We start from the raw sequence: 26,302 nt of genomic DNA, 5'->3' as shown, positions 1-26,302 counted from the left end.
CATTTTTATTTTTAAATATGAAACATACTTTTTTGCAGATTATCTGGGTTTTGAGTACATTTCATCGAATGGAATAGATAAATTTTTATTCTGATTTTGTTCTATTTCTGTACAGACACATACGTAGAAGATACATAAGATACATATAAAAAGAAGAACGTACAGATACATATACAACTATGTGTGAGGTTTCTTCAGTGTAAGACCAGAACTAAAACTGACATAGGTATGAAAATGAATCTAGGAATTCTCAGATGTTTTCTAAAGACCATGATTCAGGCTGAGGATATTTAAACCCAACAGTTCAAGTATGATAAGATTTAGTCACAGAGTTGGACTGAATCACAGGTAAGCACAAACTGCACCATTATGGATTTTTGGAGTATACATGAAAGTGCTGAACTGATGTGAATCTAGCATGTCAGATACTACATGAATCGAAAATAAAAAACTGCATGGCAGATATGAAAATGGAATTAAGTCCCCCAAACAACATGCTCTGGGGTTTCCAACCACCATGACTTGCTCTCTTAGGTGGAGAACAAATTTGCAAACATATGGAAGAAAATTCTTCACAGGCTAGTGTGTGCCAGGAGAACTCATATCTTGCATGCTCCAGTTTCTTTGGGAGCAAGTGTGATTTTTCTAGAACGACTTCTAGAACTCCTCAAAAAAAAGTTACCTGGTAGTCTCTAGCTACCAGCTAAATAATTTTCCGAGGACGGATTGGACTTAAGCGGTGATATAGTGTTGTTCTATGCAGAGGTGGGAAAAGACAGGCCAAAATGATGTGTTAATTTTAACACGGGGAATTAAATTTTTTCTTACAGTTTTTGAAGATTATGGTACTTCTTGAAGCCATCAGGAGGAAGCTTTCGTATTAAGTTCCACTGAAGTGACCTGAAATAAATGTAAATTTTGGTTCTTAAAGTGTTTCTTTCTTTACTTTTAAACTACAGCAGTTTACAGAACACTGTAAATAATTACAAGCTTGATTTAGTGTAGTACCACCTTTCAGGAAACATTTTATTTCATGGTGTTACTCTCACATCCATAGTACTATTTGAACTAAGTCTAACTTAGTTTTGTATTATTAAAGATATTTGTCTTAAATTTAGGCTACAACATTGTAATTCTAACAAAACACAAAATAATGTAACTGGGAAAATAATTATCAGTTCATTTTCCTTTTTTCTTTTTATTTAACAGACACCAGAAACCATCTTGATTTTGAAGTGACAATAAAAATACTGTTCTCTGTGTAAAGAACATATAAGAGCTTAAGTAATTTTATATTCTTCAATATTTCATTGCTCACATTCCACTACTTTTACTTCCTTTTAAAATTAATTTGAAGGCAACTGTCATTTGGTAAGTACAACTGAACCTTCTTTATTCAATAAGTGATTTCATTTCAATTTCTAGGAAATTGTATAGAAAGATTTCCCCTTGAATCACAATTTAATATGCAGTTTGGCACAAACTAGGTGCACATAATTGTGGTTGTACTGGAAATGACCTAAACCTTTAATGTCTTAAAGAAAAGCAGTGTAAGGCAGTAGGAACAAACTTAAAGAAGCAAAAAACCAAGCCAAATGGACAAACACCCAAACTGTTGCTGCTGGAGTCCCTTGCAAGAACCATACACAATATTTCCTTGTCAATCTCTTTAACTGTGAAAGCATCGATTTCTACTGGATGACCTGTAATAATATGATGCAATTGTTACTGTCTTTATATAATACGATGGAGCAGATGTTTCTTGTTAAGTGAGCAATAGATTACATTGTCTCTAGGTTGACCACTGTGGGATAAACACTTGGAGATGCCTGACGGGCAAAAAGGACTCGGTTACAACAGCATCATACAGTAGGCACTACCAGTGTTAGTTGTTATATTGGTTTGGACCAGAGTTGCTTAAATTTGATAGTGAAGACTTCTTAAAGCAAAATAGTTTCTCAGACTCCCTCAGAACACATCTTTGGAATCTAATTTGAGAAATGTTATTCTAGAGTCTAGGAGACCATGTATTATCGATGGGGATGTTATTGCTCTGAGGTGTGAAAACTGGTTCTTAAGGAGGGAGAAAAAAATCTTATTTTACCTTTTTAAATGGATGAAGAACAGGTATACATAAACAGATATAGAAGAGTATATGTATAATATTAAAATTTCACAGGAGGGGACAAATAGAAAAAAAATATCTAAAAGAGCTTGGAGGGTAGTAATGAAAAGAAAAAGGAAAACTTAAGTTCTGGACTGTACATAACAGTCATTAGTGGTTTTTTAATGAATGAATGCCAAAGGCTGATTAACTACGAACTTTCTCTTGAAATCTTTCGTAGCTGCCGGGCTTTCTCTAAACGTTCTTTCATTTCTTATGTTAGCTAATTGAGAATTCCTGTCCTCCTAATCCTTCTCACTTGGCTTGGATCTTCAATTCTGCTTTACATTGTGTAGTACATGTTTCTGTTGTATAAAAACAAACGGTTGAATATTTGAGTTTGATTTAAAAATATTGATAAAAGCTTAGTGTGTTTTCAAAAATATGTTCATTCATTCAGGCATTCATTCATTTTCTCAATGTATGTTGAATGCCTTCCATTTGTACTTTGGGAAAGAAGGATAATATCACTGCTCTTAAGAAGCTTATACTCTATTTGGGTGACAAAGAATCTATTTTGTCTATAAACAGAGGGTTTCTTTGGATGATAACTTTAGTTTTATAGCCTAGGGCTAAAAAGGCTATCATCTTGTTTTATTTTTTATTTATTTTCATGTGACTTCATTTCAAAAACAGTGTTCAGGGTTTATGGTATCTGTTAGGAACTTTGGAGGATATATAGAAAAACTCCATTGAGCTTCTGGCACTTCCCTTTTTCTGGTAAAGAAGATTAAGACTCCAATCACTATAGAACAAGGAAGAATGATGTGCTTCAAAGAGACACGAGTGGGATTCTATGAGAGAATCCAGGAAGAAGAGGCGAATTGCACATGAGTGGAAAGGTTACACTGGAGGGAAGGAAGGCTCATTTAAGGATTCCTAAGTTATGTTTCTTAGAAAGTTGGTTTTTTATTGATCGTGCCTAGGATTTATAGGTGACTTCTTTCTAAATGATGTCAAATATTTTAACAAATAGCATTCTCCGTATTTTCATAATACCCTGTTGAAATGGAAGTGTTATTCTTACTGAACAGGACAAGCCAAAAAAACTTCTTAATATGACAAATTTTTGTGTTTTAAAATGTAATATTCCAAGTCCGACTCTTTACAAAGTGGTGTGTGTGTGCAAAAGAGAGAAACTACCTAGTTTAATTATTATTGCCAAAGTTAGCTATAGTTTTGATAAAGTTCTTACAATTAGATTGTGTAGTTTAGTGATTAAATTCGAGGATCTTTCAGTCAACACTCACACAGTTAAAACTAATGTTTAGGAAGCCCAAACAAGACATAAATCATCATATTTATCCGTCTCTTTTGTTCAGTTGCATTTATGTGAAAGGTCTTAAAAATTCCCACTTCAATAAATATTACTGGGATTATTGGTTTCTTTGATACTTATATATGATTTAGTCTATTTCCAACATTTCCCTATGAGAGTTCCAATTCAAAATATGGAATGGGCTCTGTAATAAAATTTGATATTTACTCTTTTAATGTATTTGCTGTAAAGCCTACAGTTCCTTTCTCTGTGGAATTGAACGAAGACTGGGGGGATTGTGATGCTGAGTTGGAGTTAACGTTTACTGCAGAGTAAAGTAGAAATGGACAGCCTGAATCAAACTGCTCAAACCAAAGCACAAGAAATTGCTATTTTTTTAACAAAAAATAAAGTGTTACAGACATAGACTCCTGAGCTTTATTTCTACATCTCCGAATGCCTGTTGAGAATTTCTATTGACTGATCTGTTAACCCAAAGTTGGAAAAGGCATCGAAGATTGGAGTCCTAATCTTTCCCACTTCCTGTCACCAAGTCCCCCATCCTCCTAGCACTCTATTACTTGGAAAGCCTGAAATCATCTTGGACATTTCCTTCTCCCTTGCTTTCCTGTAGCCCATCGTCATGAGGAGCTATCCCATCCCAGTTTTTTTCTCTATACCAAGGACTGAAAGCTGGTGGCCCGGACTGCACACACCTCTTTATGAATGTATGTATGAATGTTCCGAAGCCAGTACATTTTAATTCGAATCAGAATGCCTTTGGGTATTCTTTAAAGACATGTGCTCTCTGGTTAGTCATTTCCTATCTTCTTTCATTCCTCCAGTTCTCTCCCTCTCTTCCTTTCTTATGCAAAGGTTAGTTAATTTGTGGAAGAACAGATTCAGTTCTTACTTGTATGAAAGGGAAAAATGAGACTGGCAGCCTAAGGGTATTCTTTGACTGACTTTCTGGTAATATGATACGAACAGTGGGGGTGATAAATGTTTCTCTTTGAAAATAGAATGAAATCTGGGGCACCTGGGTGGCTCAGAGGGCTAAGCCTCTGCCTTCGGCTTAGGTCGTGATCCCAGAGTCCTGGGGTCGAGCCCCGCATCGGGCTCTCTGCTCATCAGGGAGCCTGCTTCCCCCTCTCTTTCTCTGCCTACCTCTCTGCCTACTTGTGATCTCTGTCAAATAAATAAATAAAATCTTAAAAAAAAAAAAAAAGAAAATAGAATGAAATCATCTCAATTTTTACACCAAGCAGGTCCAGTCATGATTTAAATCATGGAAACTCTCCACAGAACCTCAGATTATTATTTTATTCTAGTAAAATATTATTATTGTTTTCTATTAAGGCTAATTAGTATGTAAAAGAGCTATGGTGACTTGAGGATAGGCTAGAATGCCAGCCTTAGTTCAGGTGGGACTGTCAGCTCCCTTGGGGAAAACAAGTCTTTGTGGTCTAACCTGTTTGATGTTTTTAGCTCATTACCAGTTTGGATAAATTCTGCAGGTCACCATTGATTGAGTAAACCCTCCCAGATTTTGTTAATTTAATGGCATCCTGGCTGACAGAAATTGAGCTCTAGCTCTCTCTGCTCCTTATACATCAAGCATATGAGTTGCCATGTTATGTGGTTTGGGTTGGCAAAGGCAGGACTTGCCCATATTTGTAAACTTAAGAATTACTCCTATTCTGTCTTCATGTACTCAAAAGTCAGAGCCATATGGCACTAAAACATCTGGATGAAACAAAAAACTCAGCAGAAACATCAGATTAAAATATCTTCCCTCCACTGATTTCTTTTGAAAAGTTTTAGTCAAATGTGTGTGACTGTGTTGCTAAAGTTTGCTGAATTCAAATTAGTACTGGATCAACAAACCACTTATTATGAGGATAAGTTTCTTTTACATACAGAAGTTTGAGTTATTTGCGGGAGGAGACATCAACATCTCTGAGCCAAATGTGATTCAGAAGAGTTAGATTTTAAATGTGAAGTAAGTCCTGGGAATATTTTATCCCATTTATTTCACTTGTCTTCTTTTTTTATTTAGAGATAAGAGTGTTTCCAACAAAGTCTAAAAGAGCTCTTTCAATAAATGTCAGTTCTTGTAATAAGAAAGCTCTATATAATAGTTTAACTGGCAGTCTTTCTTTAGTAGCACACAAATGATGACATCTTCTGTTTAGATAAAATATGATAATACTAAATATTAAATGGGATTATTATGAGGGTTTACATAAGTTAATATATCTAAATACGCCATAGGATTATTATGAGGGACTAAGTAAATTAATATGTAGAATCATTTAAAGTGGAACCTAGCATTTAATAAATGTAAAATAAATAGCAGCAATCATTATAATTGACCGAGAACACTGACATCATCTTTGAATAAAAATGCATTAATAATGACAAGGCCTTAATTATGATACAGTTTTACAGGTGCTATTCTGGCTGTCAGGATGAAGCCATTCTTTTCTACTTACATTACAGTCACATTTGAAGAAACTGATGGAACAGCTCGTAAATTGGTCTCATCACAGTCAACCTCTAAACCTCGGCAAAGACATTGCATGGGCACAGAACCGACCACTGAATAAGAAGGAAGTTGTAAGGAATGGGGATAGTGAGGGACCAGGAAGAGGAAGGTAATGAAAAGAAAGAAATGAAAAGCTATGAGAAAATTATTTAGTACAAAAGTATGTTTTACCCAAGCAATATGGGCAATGCTTTAAATTAAGGTTACAAAGTTTGCTTTTAATTTAATGTTAAAATGATGCTACAAAATTAAGATAAAACAGACACATTTACCAGCCCATGCATTTCTGTAAATAGCAGACTGCTCTTTTCCATTTGTTGCAAAATGAGTGACGTCATCTGCTTTTACTCACCCAAGGTGAGTGGTTATGTTCAGAGGTGACATGATAGTGTGTGATGGGCTTTAATGTCCATATTAAAGCTGCTATTTAAGACTAAAGTATTAATAGCATAATCAAACTCTTAATGGAAGACTAAGTTATTTTTAGCTGATGAGAAAGAGAACTAAACATGAACCATAGTGTTGGTAGAATTCTTTTTTTGTTTTTTTTCCTGGAAAATTCAGGAGTTCTTTAAAGGATTTTTTTTTTTTTTTAAATGATCTTCTTTTGGCTTATGTAGGGATGTAAGGATGTCTAAAAAGTCATTTATGGGAGTGAACTTTTTTTATGCATAGCCAACCATTCTATTCTCACTGCTAATGTTGGGGAGAGGGAGAATTGGATATTTGCCCTTGGCCATCTTGTGGGGCTGCAGTCATAGTCTTAAAGATGTGATCCCATAGTTCTAAAGTCTACTAGAGACTTGCAATGATGTGTTCATATAGCTCAATAGTAGAATAAGATTGTTATTCAGTATAATAGAGTGTGATTCCTGCCTCTGTGGGGAATAGTTGATGAACAAGAGTTACGAGAAGTGCTTTCCCTCTACATTTACTTTGAAACCCTGACCTGAATAGCAGAGGTTACAGACTCAAGTCTACAGGGCACTGGCAAAATAGGTGTTGGCCTTATCCAGATGTCCCAGTGGACCTGCTTCTCCTGTTGCCATATTAGGATAGGAACATGTGTAGCCAAGTCAACCAACTTTCTCAAAGAAGCCAGAAATACAATGTTCTGTTGATAATTACCTATTTGAAAAATGAGAATTGCCAACTCAAAATATTTTAAAACATCACAGAACAAACAAAACTTTCTATGAGAATTTTCTGCTGGTAGGCTTCCAGTATATGATTTTACAGTCAAGCTTCCACAGAGCAGAAAATTGTCTAATGGCAAAGAAGAGATTTCTATGACAAAGCTGGTGGATGAATGTTAATGAGCACAGTTGGGTAGTAAATGGAAGACTTTGACCTAGTAAATATCCCTTTGCTCAGCTATGGGGTGACAGGTGTTCTTCCTCTCCTCCCAGATAACTCTCCTATTTTTCAGGGTTATAAGAGATCAAAATCATAACTTAGGATTTGTGTTTTTTGTAAACAGAGTCTCCGCCAAGAACTTTTAAACAGTTTTATGGTTGTAAGTAACCATTTTGGCTATGGATCTCTGAAGCTGAAAACTGATTCTGTCTCCAAGTTATAAGCCACGTCTAACATGAGTGTTGTGGGGAAGGAAGGGTGTGGATTGGGAGAGAGGATGAAGGGTTTGAGAGTAAGACTAGGAAGGGTAAAAATGGAGGGAGTGAAATTAACATTACTTCCAATGTGTTTTTTCTGTTTATATTGATAGAGTTAAGATAATTCATGTATGTTGATTAACAGGGTTACCTGTAATAAGGAAAAATGAAAAAATAACACCTAAATATCCAACATCAAAAGAATGATTAAGCACATTATTTCACTTAAAAATATATTCTATAGTATTTTCAAAAACAGCTTGTAACAGCATGGATACCTGATTGGGCTAAAATGCTAAGTGAAAATATGATTAAAATGGTTTGTACAGGAAATTTCAACAATGTTAAAATAAAAAAGATGAATAATGCACCACCAAGTTAATGCCGGTAGCCTCTGAGTGGTGAAATTATGGTTGAGTAAACAAATAATTCTAAATCTTTGTACTTTCCATATCCCTCAAGTTTAAACTTTAATAATACACTGGTTAATGATAGATATATTTTCCAAGATATTGTTCTTGAGAGGTGACTTTATAAAAGCCAATTCCTCACACTCTTTCACCCAGCCAAAAATTATTATAAGCCATTCTCAGTTTAATTTCCAATAAATCCTTATAATAATCATTTACATAAGGTAGTACAAAAGGAACTTAAAGTTTCATCCCCAAATTTACACTACTCTTTCCATTCTGTTTCATACTGCTTTTATGCTTGCAAAAGACATTTAGTTTTTTATTACCACCACATCCTGAACTATCTTTATAAGAACTCTAATTGAAAATTATATATTTATTTTTTACTAAAAACTGATAAAATTTTTTTTTGGTGTATCATTTACTGTGTAGCTCCATTCTTCCTATGTAGTTATACTTAAGGACACACTTCTCCCAGAGTTCAGAATTAGGCAAAAAGTTATCTCTCTTGCTGACTTGATCTGTTTTTTCCCTCATTTGTTTGTCTTTGCTTTACAAGCCAGACTATAAAAGTTATGTAACCCATTATCTTCCTTCTTTAGCCTGATGACTACAAAATTCAGAACTAAGCTTTGGACACAGATACTGAACTTTTCTCAGTGAGGATTTCCTTACATAATTTTTCTTCCCATTCTCTTTTCCATTCACTGTTGAATTTTTATCTTATATGTTATATTAACGACTTAAGTCTGTTAGCAGCCAGATTTTTATTGTAAACTGCATAAAATCCATTTAGGAATAAGGAGATATAGAAAGATTCAATTAAAATTTAAGAAATGAAAATTTCTTAATTTTAAAATTTGAGATAAGAAAAGAAAAGGCAATACAATAAAACAAGAAAAAAACCCTGTGTTTTGAGATAACATGGCATAATTCTTTAATTTTTTTGCATTGTATTAGCAGGTAAATTACACCTGTTACATTTTTTCTTTCCCAGAAGGTTTTAGGGATCAAATAATTTGGTCTCTGTGAGAAAATGTGAGGCTGAGACAGATTGCTGAGTAGCCTGTGTGTTTACAGGATGGATGTACACTTCTTTAAATTGGGGACTGTTAGTATTTTTTATTAATCTCATTTGAATATTGAAGACACAAAAATTAAACCTTTTTTTAAAAAGCTTGATTTTACAGTTTGTGATAGAACATAAAGGAAAAATTTAGTAAAGGCCCCCCTCTCCTTCACTATTTAACCAAAGTTTTGTAAAAGTAGGACCAAAATTATAGCTCCAAGGCACAAAATTACATTTCCATAATTTATTAGAATAAACAAAATTTATTAAAAGGAGTTGTTTACAAGGTCTTCCTGTTCTAAAGTATCACAGTCAGTCCTGAGGTTGTACCCTCCTACCACCCCTTCAGTGTTTTTGGAGGTTTTCAGTGTGTGACTAAGCATAGCAGGTTATAATTAATGAGGATTTTTTGTAGTTCTGAAGTAGTTTAGACTCCAGAAGCTTTTTTACTTGCAGACGTTAAAATGCAAACAGCTCCTCTGCTCTTCCTTTTCTACAATTTCCTTTGTATCAGAGCCTATGATTGTGAAAAAGGGACATAAAGTAGTAATCCTGGCTGATGGACATTAATTTTGTTCACAATATCTAGTGTGATATGTTGCTTTTATACCTAAGATCCTTGAGTCACTTTTAAATAAAATCCCCAAATTAAGGCTGCATCTCTAATAGAGTTTGCTGTTAGAAGACTATAGCTAACCTTTTCAAATAAATATGTTGGATCCAACTTTTAAAAACATGGTATCTTTTTATGAACTCATGGAAAAGGAGACTCAATCCTTTTGATTACTTACAGCATTCCGATGTTTGTGTCTCAAAGGGATATGGGGAAGTGATTCTGTAGTAACTGGCGAAATACTTGTCAAATTGCAAAGACCATCCATTGTTGTCTCCTAAAATAAAAATCAGAGAGCAGGAAAGTTTAAGAAAACAGAAAAAAATCTGGTGTGTTGGGAAAAATAGTTCTTCTCTTTAAAAGAAACAAGAGATTCTCAGACTTAGTAAGATAAACATCATCTGGGAGCTTGTTGACAAATATAAATTTCTGGCTCCCCCACCTAGAGGTCCTGATTTTATAGGTCTGAGATGGGTCCCCAAGTCTCCACTATGGGCACTGTAGGTGCCTCTTCTGTAGGTGAGTCTTCTGCAAGTAGTATTTGAACCACATTTAAAGAAACAGTACTTTCTTAAGTATTGAAATACAGCACACTGTTCCTAGAATATTAGTTATGATTCCTTCAATCTTCTTTTGTCATTTAAATTGATGTTGGAGGTGTGTTGACATGGAGAGACAGTCATGACTGTTAAAGAAAAGAAGAAAAAAAATAACATGCTCAGCATGATTGCATCCCCCCCCCCTTTTTAAAGGGCACTATGGTGTCAGGGATGGTTTTAAGAGGAATTCTCCTCTGGGGGAGGAGGGGGGAAAGGAGCAAGTTGGTGGAGGAGTATGAGACCTAAATATCATCAAGTCCCAGGAGTTCAGATAGATAGTTATCAAACCATTCTGAACACCTACAAACTCAATAGGAGATCGAAGAGAAGAAGAGCGGCAATTCTAGGAACAGAAAAGCAACCACTTTCTGAAAGGTAGGACATGGGGAGAGGAGATATACAGGAAGATAAACTGCAGGGGGAGGGGCTGGCTCCTGGGAAGCGGTGGAGCAGCAGCGGAGCACAAAATCAGAACTTTTAGAAGTCTACTCCACGGAGGGATGTCACTCCAGAGGCTAAGCCGGGGGTGCAGCCCTTGTGGGGACAGTGTGGTTTCATGACGCGTGGGGTCACAAAAACACCAGGGGTGTCTGAGTGTGGCAGAGCTCCCAGGTATCAAAGCAGGGAATCCAGCTGCAGAGACAGAGCTGAGGAGTGGGCTCTCAGCTCGAGGTTACCTTAAATCCTGATCTGAGGCAAAGTCAGGCCACTGCTATTTAAGCAGAGACCATACAAGTGGCAGATCCAGGGAGACCACTTCCTTCCTCCTGTGGGAGGAGTGGTGTGGGAGCACGCTGCAGGAATCTGCTGGGTTTGAAAACTCCAAATGGGGCTGTATGCCAGAGATAGAAACGCTCGGTCACAGGCTGGGTGAGCACCGAGTGCTGCTGGAGACCTGGGAGACAGAAGGGATTGACTGCTTTTCTCTGAGGATGCACTGAGGAGTGGGACCCCAAGCTATGGGCTCCTCTGGGTCAGAGATTGAGAGGCTACCATTTTCATTGTCCTCCTCCAAAGCTGTATGGAAAGCATTCAGGGAATAAAAGCTACCAAGAGCAAAATCTGAGCATATTACTTAGCCTGGCCCCTGGCAAGGGCAGTGCAATTCCTCCTTGGGCAAAGAAATTTGAGAATCACTGCAACAGGCCCCTCCCCGAGAAGATCAATAAGAACATCCAGCCAAGACCAAGTTCACCAATCAATGAGAACTGCAAAACTTCAGAGTTACGGGAATACAGCACATAGAATTCATGGCCTTTTCCCCATGATTCCTTAGTCTTTCAAAGTTGAATTTTTTAAATTTTTTATTTTTTTCTTCTTCTATTTAAAATTTTTTCCCCACGTTCCTATTTTAATGTTTTAACTATTTTATCTTATCAATTCCTTTTAAAAAAATCTTTTACCTCTTTGGTTAGGTTTATTCTCAGGTATCTTATGGTTCTTGGTGCTATAGTAAATGGAATCGATTCTCTAATTTCCCTTTCTGTATTTTCATTGTTAGTGTATAAGAAAGCCACTGATTTCTGTACATTGACTTTGTATCCTGCCACGTTACTGAATTGCTGTATGAGTTCTAGTAGTTTGGAGGTGGAGTCTTTTGGGTTTTCCATATAAAGAATCATATCATCTGCGAAGAGAGGGAGTTTGACTTCTTCATTGCCAATTTGGATACCTTTTATTTCTCTTTGTTGTCTGATAGCTGTTGCTAGGACTTCTAATACTATGTTGAACGAGAGTGATAAGAGTGGGCATCCTTGTCGTGTTCCTGAAGGCTGCAAGCTTTTTCCCATTGAGAATGATATTTGCTGTGGGTCTTTCATAGATCGATTTTATGAAGTTCAGGAATATTCCCTTTATCCCTATACTTTGAAGCGTTTTAATCAGGAACGGATGCTGGATTTTGTCAAATGCTTTTTCTGCATCAATTGAGAGGACGATGTGTTTCTTTTCTCTTCTCTTATTGATTTGTTCTATCACATTGATTGATTTGTGAAAGTTGAGCCATCCTTGTAACCCAGGGATGAATCCCACCTGGTCATGGTGGATAATCTTTTTAATGTACTGTTGGATCCTGTTTGCTAGGGTCTTGTTGAGAATCTTAGCATCCATATTCATCAGTGATATTGGTCTGAAATTCTCCTTTTTGGTAGGGTCTTTGCCTGGTTTGGGGATCAGAGTAATGCTGGCTTCATAGAAAGAGTCTGGAAGTTTTCCTTCTGCTTCAATTTTTTGAAACAGCTTCAGGAGAATAGGTGTTATTTCTTCTTTGAAAGTTTGGTAGAATTCCCCAGGGAATTTGTCAGGTCCTGGGCTCATGCTTTTTGAGAGGTTTTTGATCACTGCTTCAATCTTGTTACTAGATATTGGTCTATTCAGGTTGTCAATTTCTTCCTGGTTCATTTTTGGGAGTTTATAGTTTTCCAGGAATGCATCCATTTCATCTAGGTTGCTTAACTTATTGGCATATAACTGTTGATAATAACTTCTGATGATTGTTTCTACTTCCTTGGTGTTAGTTGTGATCTCTCCCTTTTCATGCATAATTTTATTAATTTGAGCTTTCTCTCTTTTCTTTTGGATTAGTGTGGCCAATGGTTTATCGATCTTATTGATTCTTTCAAAAAACCAGCTTCTAGTTTCATTGATACATTCTACTGTATTTCTAGTTTCTACCTCATTGATCTCTGCTCTAATCTTGATTATTTCCCTTCTTATGTGTGGAGTTGATTTGATTTGTTGTTGATTCTCCAGTTCTTTAAGGTGTAGAGACCAAAGAGGTAAAGGATCTGTACTCAAGGAAATACAGAACACTCATGAAAGAAATTGAAGAAGACACAAAAAGATGGTAGACCATTCCATGATCTTGGATTAGAAGAATAAACATTGTTAAAATGTCTATACTGCCTAGAGCAATCTATACTTTTAATGCCATTCCGATCAAAATTCCACTGGTATTTTTCAAAGAGCTGGATCAAATAATCCTAAAATTTGTATGGAATCAGAAGAGACCCCAAATTGCTAAGGAAATGTTGAAAAACAAAAATAAAACTGGCGGCATCATGTTACCTGATTTCAAGCTTTACTACAAAAGCTGTGATCACCAAGACAGCATGGTACTGGCATAAAAACAGACACATAGACCAGTGGAACAGAGTAGAGAGCCCAGATATGGGCCCTCAACTCTATGGTCAAATAATCTTCGACAAAGCAGGAAAAAATATACAGCGGAAAAAAGACAGTCTCTTCAATAAATGGTGCTGGGAAAACTGGACAGCTATATGTAGAAGAATGAAACTCGACCATTCTCTTACACCATACACAAAGATAAACTCAAAATGGATAAAAGACCTCAACGTGAGACAGGAATCCATCAGAATCCTAGAGGAGAACATAGGCAGTAACCTCTTTGATATCAGCCACAGCAACTTCTTTCAAGATATGTCTCCAAAGGCAAAGGAAACAAAAGCAAAAATGAACTTTTGGGACTTTATCAAGATCAAAATCTTCTGCACAGCAAAGGAAACAGTCAACAAAACAAAGAGGCAACCCACAGAATGGGAGAAGATATTTGCAAATGACAGTACAGACAAAAGGTTGATATCCAGGATCTATAAAGAACTCCTCAAACTCAACACACACAAAACAGACAATCATATCAAAAAATGGGCAGAAGATATGAACAGACACTTCTCCAATGAAGACATACAAATGGCTATCAGACACATGAAAAAATGTTCATCATCACTAGCCATCAGGGAGATTCAAATTAAAACCACATTGAGATACCACCTTACACCAGTTAGAATGGCCAAAATTAGCAAGACAGGAAACAACGTGTGTTGGAGAGGATGTGGAGAAAGGGGAACCCTCTTACACTGTTGGTGGGAATGCAAGTTGGTGCAGCCATTTTGGAGAACAGTGTGGAGATTCCTCAAGAAATTAAAAATAGAGCTTCTCTATGAACCTGCAATTGCACTACTGAGTATTTACCCCAAAGATACAGATGTAGTGAAAAGAAGGGCCATCTGTACCCCAATGTTTATAGCAGCAATGGCCACAGTCGCCAAACTGTGGAAAGAACCAAGATGCCCTTCAACGGATGAATGGATAAGGAAGATGTGGTCCATATACACTATGGAGTATTATGCCTCCATCAGAAAGGATGAATACCCAACTTTTGTAGCAACATGGACGGGACTGGAAGAGATCATGCTTAGTGAAACAAGTCAAGCAGAGAGAGTCAGTTATCATATGGTTTCACTTATTTGTGGAGCATAACAAATAACATGGAGGACATGGGGAGATGGAGAGGAGAAGGGAATTGAGGGAAATTGGAAGGGGTGGTGAACCATGAGAGACTATGGACTCTGAAAAACAACCTGAGGGTTTTGAAGGGGCAGGGGGTGGGAGGTTGGGGGAGCCAAGTGGTGGGTATTAAGGAGGGCACGTATTGCATGGAGCCCTGGGTATGGTGCAAAAACCAATGAATACTGTTACGCTGAAAAGATATAAAATAAATAAATAAATACAATCTTTTAAAATTTTCATTGTTATAGTCATAGTCTGTCCCTTCATTGTATTTAACCTTATTTTTTGTATACATATAGGTTTTTTTTCCTGTAAAATGTTGGAATACAGTTTCTTCTAATAGATCAAAATATACTCTAAATCAAGCACACGGCTTTGTTTTAGTCTCCAGCCTATCACATTCTTCCCTCTTTTTTTCTTCTTTTTTTCAACCAACTTCTTATCGATTCCTTTTATAGAATTTAAAAAAAAATTTCATCTTTACACTCCTATTCCATCCCTTCATCATGTTTATCCTTATTTTTGAATATATATATATAAGTTTTTCTTTCTTTAAAGTTTGGGGAGGCAGTTTCTTCTAAGAGACCAAAATACACCCAAAATCAAGTGTGTGGCCCTGTTCTATTCACCAGTCTATGTATGACACTGTTCTATTCACTATTTTTTTTTTTTCTCCTTTCTTCTCCCCTCAGTTTTGGGTCTCTTCTGATTTGGATATTGTATATTTTTCTGGGGTCATTGTTACCTTTTTAGTATTTTGTTCTCTCATCTACTCTTATCTGGATAAAGTGACAAGGTGGAAAAACTCACCTCAAAAAAAAAAAAAGAACAAGAGGAAGTACTGATGGCTAGGGACCTATTCAATATAGACATTAACAAGATGTCAGAACTAGAGTTCAGAATGACAATTATCAAGGTGCTAGGTAGGCTCAAAAAGAGCATGGAAGATACTAGAGAGAATTCCTTTCTGGAGAAATAAAGTCCCTTTCCAGAGAAATAAAAGAACTAAAATCTAACCAAGTTGAAATCAAAAAAGCTTTTAATGAGGTGCAATAAAAAATGGAGGCTCTTAGGGTGCCTGGGTGGCTCAGTGGGTTAAGCCTCTGCCTTCGGTTCAGGTCGTGGTCTCAGGGTCCTGGGATCGAGCCCCACATCAGGCTCTCTGCTCAGTGGGAAGCCTGCTTCACCCCTCTCTCTGCCTGCCTCTCTTCCTACTTGTGATCTCTCTGTCAAATAAATAAAATCTTAAAAAAAAAAAAAACGGAGGCTCTTACTGCTAGGATAAATGAGGCAGAAGAGAGAATTAGTGATATAGACCAAAGGATGGGGCATAAAGTACCTGAGAAGAAGAGAGATAAACAACTACTAGACTATTAGGGGAGAACTAGAGAGATAAATGATACCATAAGATGAAACAATATTAGAATAATTGGGATCCCTGAAGAAGAAGAAAGAGAAAGAGGGGCAGAAGGTATATTGGAGCAAATTATAGTAGAGAATTTCTGTAATTTGGTAAAGGGAATAGGCATCAAAATCCAGGAGACACAGAGAATCCCCCTTAAATCAAGAAAAATGGGTCAAGACCCCGTCATCTAATAGTAAAACTTAAAAGTCTCAGTGACAAAGAGAAAATCCTGAAAATAGTTTGGGACAAGAGATCTGTAACATAAAACTGTAGAACTATTATATTGGGAGCAGACCTATCCACAGAGACCTGGCAGGCCAGAAAGGACTGGCATGATATATTCAGAGCACTAAATGAGAAAAATATGCAGTCAGGAATACTATATTCAGGTAGGACATCATTGAAAATGAAAGGAGAGATAAAAAGCTTCCAGGACAAACAAAAATTAAAAGAATTCTTAATTTTTTTATAGTCCTACAGGAAATATTGAAAGGGGTCCTTTAAGCAAAGAGAGAGCCTAAAAGTAACAGACCAGAAAGAAACAGAGGTTATATACAGTAACAGTCACCTTACAGGCAATAGAATAGCACTAAATTCATCTCTCTCAATAGTTACCCTGAATGTAAATGGTCTAAATGCCCCAATCAAACAAACAAACAAACAAACAAACAAAAAAACCCAAAAACAGGGTATCAGAATGGATAGAAAAAATAAGACCCATCGATTGCTGTCTGCAAGAAACTCATTTTAGACCCAAAGATACCTCCAGATTTAAAGTGAGGGGATGGAAAACAATTTACCACACTCATGAACATCAAAAGAAAGCTGATGTGGCAATCCTTATAACAGGTAAAGTAGATTTTAGGCCAAAGACTATAATAAGAGGTGAGGAAAGATACTATATCATACCTAAAGGGTCTGTCCAACAAGAAGTTCTAATAATTTTTAATATCTATCCCCTAACACGGGAGCAGCCAATTATATAAATCAATTAATAACAAAATCAAAGAAATGCATTGACAATAAAATAATAATGGTAGGGGACTTTAACACCCTCTTACTGAAATGAACAGATCATCTAAGTAAAAGATCAACAAGGAAATAAAGGCTTTAAATGACACACTGGACCAGGTGGACATCACAGATGTATTCAGAACATTCCATCCCAAAGCAACAGAATACACATTCTTCTCTAGTCCACATGGAACATTCTCCAGAATAGATCACATCCTGGGTCACAAATCAGGTCTCAACCAGTACCAAAAGATTAGGATCATTCCCTGCATATTCTCAGACCACAATGCTCTGAAGCTAGAACCCAATCACAAGAGGAAATTTGGAAAGAACTCAAATACATGGAGGCTAAAGAGCATCCTACTAAAGAATGAATGGGTTAACCAGGAAATTAAAGAAGAGTTGAAAAAAATCATGGAAACAGATGATGAGAAAACACAACTGTTCAAAATGTTTGGGACACAGCAAAGGTGGTCCTGAGAGGAAAGTATACAGCAATACAAACATTTCTCAAGAAATAAGAAAGGTCTTAAGTACACAGTATAACCCTACACCTAAAGGAGTTGGAGAAAGAACAGCAAAGAAAGCCTAAACCCAGCAGGAGAAGAGAAATCCTAAAGATCAGAGCAGAAATCAATGAAATCAAAACCAAAAGGAGAGTAGAACAAATCAATGAAACTAGGAGCTGGTTCTTTGAAAGAATTAATAAGATTGATAAACTCTTGGCCAGACTTATCAAAAAGAAAAGAGAAAGGACCCAAATTAATAAAATCATGAATGAAAGAGAAGAGATCATAACCAACACCAGAGAAATACAAACAATTATAAGTACATATTATGAGCAACTATATACCAGAAAATTTGATGATCTGGGAAAAATGGATGCATCCCTAGAGACATATAAACTACCACAACTGAACCAGGAAGACATAGAAAATCTGAATAGACTCATAACCAGTAAGGAGATTGAAACAGTCATCAAAAATCTCCCAACAAAAAAGAGCCCAGGGCATCCCAGGGGAAGTCTACCAAACATTTAAAGAAAAACCAATACCTGTTCTCCTGAAACTGTTCCAAAAAATAGAAATGGAAGGAAAACTTCCTAACTCATTGTATGAGCCAGCATGAACTTGATCCCTAAACCAAAGATCCCATCAAAAAGGAGAATTACAGACCAATATCCTTGATGAACACGGATGCAAAAATTCTCATCAAAATACTAGCCAATTAGATCCAACAGTACAATAAAAGGATTATTTACCATGAACAAGTGGGATTTATTCCTGGGCTGCAAGGTTGGTTCAACATCCACAAATCAATCAATGTGATACAATACATTAATAAAAGAAAGAACAAGAACCATATGATCCTCTCAATAGAAGCTGAAAAAGCATTTGACAAAGTACAGCATCCTTTCTTGATCAAAACTCTTCAAAGTGTAGGAATAGAGGGTACAAACCTCAATATCATCAAAGCCATCTATGAAAAACCCACAGTGAATATCATTATCAATGGGGAAAAACTGAGAGCTTTTTCCCTAAGGTCAGGAACATGGCACGGATGTCCACGATCATCACTGGTATTCAACGTAGTACTAGAAGTCCTAGCCTTAGCAATCAGACAACAAAAAGAAATAAAAGGCATCTGACTCAGCAAAGAAGAAGTCAAACTCTCACTCTTTGCAGATGATATGATACTTTATGTGGAAAACCCAAAAGACTGTACTCCAAAACTGCTAGAACTCATACAGGAATTCAGTAAAGTGTCAGGATATAAAATCAATGCACAGAAATCAATTGCATTTCTATACAACACAGCAAGACAGAAGAAAGAGAAATTAAGGAGTTGATCCCATTTACAATTGTACCCAAATACATAAGATACTTAGGAATAAACCTAACCAAAGATGCAAAGAATCTGTACTCAGAAAACTATAAAATACTCATGAAAGAAATTGAAGAAGACACAAAGAAATGGAAAAAATGTTCCATGCTCATGGATTGGAAGAACAAATACTGTGAAAACGTCTATGCTACCTAGAACAATCTACACATTTAGTGCAATCCTTATCAAAATACCATCAATTTTTTTTCAAAGAAAAGGAACAAATAATCCTAAAATTTATATGGAACCAGAAAGACCCTGAATAGCCAGAGGAATGTTGAAAAAGAAAACCAAAGTTGACGGCATCACAATTCCAGACTTCAAACTCTATTACAAAGCTGTTGTCATCAAGACAGTATGGTTCTGGCACAAAAACAGACAAATAGATCAGTGGAGCAGAATAGAGAGTACAAAAATAGACCCTCAACTCTATGGTCCACTAATCTTTGACAAAGCAGGAAAGAATGTCCAATGGGAAAAAAGACAGTCTCTTTAACAAATGGTGTTGGGAAAATTTGACAGCCACATCCAGAAGAATGAAACTGGACCATTTCCTTATATCACACATAAAAATAGATTCAAAATGGATGAAAGACCTCAATGTGAGACTGGAATCCATCAAATTCCTTGAGGAGGACACAGGTAGCAACCTCTTCGACCTGAGCCACAGCAACTTCTTCCTAGAAACATTGCCAAAGGCAAGGCAAGCAAGGGCAAAAATGAATTATTGGGACTTCATCAAGGTCAAAAGCTTTTGCCCAGCAAAGGAAATGGTCAACAAAACCAAAAGACAACCAACAGAATGGGAGAAGATATTTGCAAATGACATATCAGATAAAAGGCTAGTGTCCAAAATCTATAAAGAACTTATCAAACTCAACATCCAAGGAACAAATAATCAAATCAAGAAATGGGCAGAAGACATGAACAGACATTTCTGCAAAGAAGACATCCCAATGACCAACAGACACATGAAAAAGTGCTCCACATCACTTGGCATCAGGGAAATACAAATCAAAATCACAGTGAGGTACCACCTCACACCAGTCAAATGGTTAAAATTAACAAGTCAGGACATGAAAAATATTGGTGAGGATGCAAGCTGGTGCAGCCACTCAGGAAAACAGCATGGAAGGTCCTCAAAAAGTTGAAAATAGAGCAACTGTATGACCCAGCAATCACACTACTAGGTATTTACCCTAAAGATACAAATGTAGTGATCCAAAGGGGCACAAGCACTTGAATGTTTATAACAGCAATGTCCACAGTAGCCAAACTATGGAAAGAACCTAGATGTCCATCAACAGATAACTGGATAAAGAAGAAGTGATATATATATATATATATATTTCAAAAAATGAAATCTTGCCATTTGCAACGACTTGGATGGAACTAGAGGGTATTATGCTAAGTGAAATTAGTCAATCAGAGAAAGACAGTTATCATATGGTCTCTCTGATTTGAGGAATTTGAGAGGCAGGGTGGGGGTTCGTGGGGGTTAGGGGAGGAAAAAAATGAAACATGATGGGACCAGGGAGGGATAAAAACCCTAAGAGATTCTTAATCTCAGGAAACAAACTGAGGGTTGCTGGGGTTGGGTGGGAGGGATAGGGAGGCTGGGTTATGGACATTGGGGAGGGTATGTGCTATGGTGAGTGTTGTGAATTTTGTAAGACTGATAATTCACAGATCTGTACCCCTGAAGCAAATAATATATTATATGTCAATAAAAATAAATAAATGAATAAATAAATTAAAAAATAAAAAAGTAAAAAAAATTAAAAAAAGACAAATTCTCCTCTGAATGCTTACATATTTTCTCATCTAGATTTTCCGATTTTGATATTAAACTCCTGTATCATTTAAAAACCCTCAAAATAGTAAAAGTCTTTCTTTTGAGAGAAAGAAAGAAAATAATTTTTGTTCACAGAATTCCTTATGACCTTTTAGTTATTTTTATACATAAGGGAAAATGAAACCAATCACATGATAAAATAGACTATGAATGGGGGTGTAGGGACAGCTTCTCTGGAGGTCTTTGCAGATGGCACAAGCCTTCACCTTACTGGGAGAGTCAAATGTGATCCTTTCCAGAGGTTCTAAAATTTTTTGGTAATGTTGCCAGGACTCTTTAAGGATGCATAAACATATGAGTGGATGATAAAAACTATAAAGTTTATCCTGTTTTTATAAACTAGTGTTAAATCTAGTTTTGATTTTTTTTTCTTAAGATTTCACTTATTCATTTGAGAGAGAGAGAGAGAGAGAGAGAGAGAGACAGAGATAGCGACAAAGATAGAACGAGCAGGAGTGGGGAGGAAAGGGAGAAGCAGGCTCCCTGCTGAGCAAAGAGTCCAATTCTGGGTTTGGTCCCAAGATCCTGGAATTATGACCTGAGCGGAAGGCAGATGCTTAACTGACTTGAGCCACACAGGTGTCCCAAATCTAGCACTGATTTTATAAATTATTTCTACCATAGATGTGTAATTCAAATCTGAGACTTGAATGCAGATATTAGAACTTTGTACAGTTGCATGGATTTGATGACATTGTCTAGATCATATCCATGGTTCCAGCTCTGATCAGAGGACTTCCAAATTATAGCTCCAGCCTGCACTTTTTCTACTGTGATAATACGTGCTTGGTTTACTACGGGCATCTCAAATTCAACATTTCTAAAATGCAACTCATTATATTTTTCTATATAATCTTGTTACTCCTTCTAAATTATCTGGATTGGTGAGTGGTCTCCACAATCTATCACACTGCCTGAAACTGAAAGGTTAAATTTCTGGGAATTTGCTCATGTCTGATGAAATATAATTCGTATGATTTCCCCTCTTCTCCTGGTAATTTTCTTATTTTTTCACACTCATTAACGCCTCCATGAAGATCATCTTTGGAAAAGGAAATGCACAGTACCATAAATGCTATTTATACTTGTAAAATTAGACTTCCTTTTATAAAGAAATCCCAGGAAAAGTGAAAAATTGGAGAGATTATTTAAATATTGTTTTTAAAATATTCTCCTTCCTTTAGCATGTTTCATTAGTTTTAAAACTCTTTTGTCTAAAAACTCTTTATTTTGTCTGACTTTATTTATTAATTTTATTTATTAATATATAGTTGTAATATAGAATTATATTATATTATATATTATAGTTAATATATAATTATAATATATATTTTAATAATATATAATTATTATATAAAATAATTTGTTAAGTATATAATTATTTATTTAAAACTCTTTATTTTGTCTGATTTTTTGGTCTGATTTGTCTGACTTCAAAATAAAGGTAGCAAAGTAATAGAATGGTATCTCAATTCAGAGGGACATAAGTGATGGCCCTTAAGTTTATCAACCACAGACTTCAGCATGAGATCCCAGCTTGGTACCAGTAACTAGGTGGCCAGGAACAACATCTTACAAACAGCAAATACCAGCCATCAAATACCAAGGAACCAGTTCAAGGTGCCTCCCCAGCCTCTCACGTCATGAGGATGACATTTCAGGCAGAGAAACGGGAAGAAGGGAGGAAATTGGAAAGATTGAGCTTGTATAGACAAATAGAGACAAGTTATTGAGACCAGGGTGGATTTTGTGCAGTTTGCTCCTCCTCTTTCTATAGTGGGTTTAGAATGCTTTCATGTTCTTTAGAAGTTGGTAACTCAAATCTATGTTTTCCAGAACTCGAGCAGCTAGGGTTCTTGTTACAGATAAGTTTCTACCATTTGGATGCATGCAAGTGAGACTGGAAGTTTGAGATACCAGTCCTGTGGTTATCTAGCATGAGTTGGCACGGTTACTGAAGCCAGGTTCAGTGTTCATTTTTCACAGGTAAAGAGATGACTAGCACTAGTGACACACTAGTGACTAGTGGCAACAGCAGCAGATGCTTCCTGATCTTGAACTTGCAATGATCGTGGTTTTTTCCCCCATTCCTGACTCCTGCTTCTATAGCCTTTATAACAACTCTATGAACATCTTCTTCCTTGTATGAGATCTCTTTTTCTTAAGGGCTCCCCCTGCAAACCCCAATCTAGAGTGGTTTCTGTTTCCTTCTCCCAGAGGGGATTGCAGATAACAGACTCTCAAGGATGGAAACATTGAATTGATGATCTGACCTGGTTGGTTTTGAAGATAAAGGCAATACTGTTACTATCAGAAAATAGGACTCTGAAATGTTATGGCACACTGTGACAAAGAAGTTACTTAAATGATCACTTATGGGGGTGCCTGGGTGGCTCAGTGGGTTAAGCCACTGCCTTCGGCTCAGGTCATGATCTCAGGGTCCTGGGATCGAGTCCCGCATCAGGCTCTCTGCTCCGCAGGGAGCCTGCTTCCCTCTCTCTCTCTCTCTGCCTGCCTCTCTGCCTACTTGTGATCTCTCTCTGTAAAAAAAAAAAAAAAAAAAAGATCACTTATGGCTTCTTCATGACATGCTTCTTAGAAGGCTACACTCTGGCACAGTGGTTGTTATGATAAATCATTAGAATGAAACTGGGGAATTTCAAGGGTTTTGTAATAAGAGAGCTATAGAGATGTCCTGGAGAGATTAATGCAAGGAAATGAGAAGCCCAGAGTTTAACACTATTAGTTCGAAAAAGTTCAAAGAATCAGGGATCTTCTATGACCACTCCAAGATAATCTTATCTCTTGTGATCTCAGAGTTGATGTAACCTCAAATCAGATAGAATCTGATGCAATGGGTTACCAATGTTACAGTAGAAGCCCAATTCATGTGTTGTTATCTCCTTTAAGTGAACATCAGGACACTGATTTGTAAGGAGAGAGACCCTGTGAACTGTAAAGGGGCATTTAAATGTGTTGAGTTGAATTTGAATACTCTAAATCCCAACCCCATGCAACGTCTCTCGTCAGCATAAGCAGCTCCCATCCTCTGTCCCCTGAGTTTGACTGTAGCTGGAGACACGTTAGCTATTTTACTTGAGGTAAACAACTTGTGATGTCTCTCCAGGTCCCACATTTTGAGCATTCTTCTTTGACTCCCAGCCTATTATAAACACACCATAGAAGCCAGGCACAAGTTGGACTTGGAAAATGAAGATTGACATACCAAAAGATTTTGCTTGGGAGCAAATGGGAGACTTGCTGATGCCCACTCTTATAGACTTACTGGGAATTTTCTAAGTATACGATTTCTGTTTAACATATCTATAATGGGAACTGTTTTATGCGTTAAACCCTGATAGATACAGAGACTGTTTGAATTATTGGATTAAAATATGGTTTAAGTGTGACTGGACATTTACAGCATTTGGGGAGCTTAAGTGGAACCTCATGAGTGACGCCAAAGTAGTGCATTTTTTCTGAAACTATGAGCTTTGGTGTAGTTGACTTTTGTGGTTTTGCTACAGAAACGATGACACCTTTCAACATTTTTCTGCATCTCTCATGTGGGTTCTGGGGACAGGGTCAGGAGCCTTACAAAACATACTACTCTTCTGGGCTTTAGAACTATTTGTATTGCTTCTCAGCCTTTTGGCTAAGATTAAGTGCCGAATTTTCTATTTGTTTCCTTGGCTGTCAGGTTTTGGTTTGTGACATTGTCTTATCCCCTTTTCCTGGTCTGGCTTGTTTGTTGGCTTTTTGGCAAGTTTTTACTTTTAAAAACTTGGTTCATATCTTTGGGCATAAAAAAGGAAAATTCTGTGAGAGAGTTGATTCCCCCATTTTATTTATTTGTTTATTTTTAATTTAAAAAGGATTTTACTTATTTATTTGTCAGAGAGAGAGACAGAGAGTGCAAACAGGGGGAACAGCAGGCAGAAGGAGAAGCAGGCTCCTAGCTGAGCAAGGAGCCCATTGCAGAAGTTGATTCCAGGATCCTGGGATCATAACCTGAGCTGAAGGGAGACGCTTAATTGACTGAGCCACTCGGGTATCTCTTGATTCCCCCATTTTAACAGAGAAATTGAGTATTAGCACTTAGCACTGAGAAAACTTGTACTTAGCAATTACCTTAGGTGCTTTATTTTGTCCACATAACCCTCTTTGATCATTATTGTCATCCCATTTACAGATGGAAAATTGCTTCTAAGAAGTTGAAGTGTAACAGATTATTAAAAATTACTAAGGAGTTAAAATAATAAAATTATTTTCATATTCTCTTTTCTAGGCCAAATACATGATTTATCAGTTGGTAATCTACCTATAGAATTCCAACTTTTGTGTGATGTCGGCTTTAAATACCTAGTTATTACAGTTTATTACCTATTTTTCTGTTTTCTATTTTATTTCCTTCATCGAGGCTCTTACATCAGAATTGTATGAACTATACAAAAATTCATTAAAATAACAACCAGAAATAGTTATCAACTGGAATCTACATCCATTGCTATTGTTACTTACGGAATCAGTGAAAGCATTGTAAATCATTAAAATATTACTAAAAATTAATTTAAAAACAAATTAATTTTCACATGATTTTTTTTACACATTTATAAATGTTATGGATAAAACAAGTAAGATAAATCATTTGGTTCTGGATATGTTGAGGCAGAAATTATTTTTATAAGCAACTTTGTTGTGTATCTACAGAGCAAGAGACACAGTGGTTTGCAAAGGTCTGAAGACTTTCTCCTTGCAGCCTGCCAGCGCCTTATTGGCTTTGTAGGAGGAGGATGTACACACCCCATGTTCATGTTCATGTTCCTGACATGTGACCCAGACCTCAGAAAACAGCCATGGAAATCAGGTGAGGTGACAGCATTCCAGAACACAGGGCTGTTTCTGTGGTTAGTGTTACACTGCTGTGAGGAAATTTAGGAGATCAGGGGGTTGGGCCAGTGCCAGTAGATGTTGATTTTCGTTCCCTCTGGTTCTTTTTTTTTTTTTTTAAAGATTTTATTTATTTATTTGACAGAGATCACAAGTAAGCAGAGAGAGAGGAGGAAGCAGGCTCCCTGCTAAGCAGGGAGCCTGATTCGGGGCTCAATCCCAGGACCCTGAGATCAGGACCTGAGCCTAAGTCAGAGGCTTTAACCCACTGAGCCACCCATATGCCCCTCGTTCCCTCTGGTTCTTAGCAAGCCCTGTATTGAACTGAACTTTAACAAATGAACTATTTCAATGTGCTGGGTTTTTTTTTTTTTTTTTACCATTAACTGATAGTGCAGTGCTTAAAATCCCGGGTTTGGGGCCCTGGGCTAATCCTTTGTCCCTCACCACTGCTCTCTATTTTAAGAGGTTCACTGTATATGGCCTTGGTTGCAACATTTTGGTCAAACAAATTCACACTGTGTAGTTATTTATGTTTCTCTTTTCCCGTTTCCTTCTTTTCTTTCTTCCTTCATTCCTTTCTTTCTTTTTAGATTTATTTATTTGGGGTGCCTGGGTGGCTCAGTTAGTTAACATCTGCCTTCAGCCCAGGTCATGATCCTGTTGGGA

General features: G+C 36.7%; 1 protein-coding gene across 1 annotated transcript in view; it reads right to left on the bottom strand.

The window, feature by feature from the left end:
• LOC111155743 (relaxin/insulin like family peptide receptor 1) overlaps window positions 1-26,302 on the bottom strand; it is a 103,800-nt gene that overhangs the window by 31,336 nt on the left and 46,162 nt on the right. Inside the window, exons 3-5 of the mRNA XM_022516122.1 lie at window positions 9,857-9,955; window positions 5,918-6,023; window positions 829-900 (exon numbers count right to left, since the gene is read on the bottom strand). Of these exons, the coding sequence (XP_022371830.1) occupies window positions 829-900; window positions 5,918-6,023; window positions 9,857-9,955 (277 nt within the window). The remainder of the gene's footprint in view (window positions 1-828; window positions 901-5,917; window positions 6,024-9,856; window positions 9,956-26,302) is intronic.

The sequence above is a fragment of the Enhydra lutris genome, unplaced genomic scaffold (assembly GCF_002288905.1).
Source record: "Enhydra lutris kenyoni isolate GAN:26980312 unplaced genomic scaffold, ASM228890v2 scaffoldscaffold3, whole genome shotgun sequence".
In the NCBI taxonomy this organism is placed as follows: domain Eukaryota; kingdom Metazoa; phylum Chordata; class Mammalia; order Carnivora; family Mustelidae; genus Enhydra; species Enhydra lutris.
Note: the sequence above shows the minus strand (reverse complement) of the source record. Positions and strands in the feature narration are given on the sequence as shown.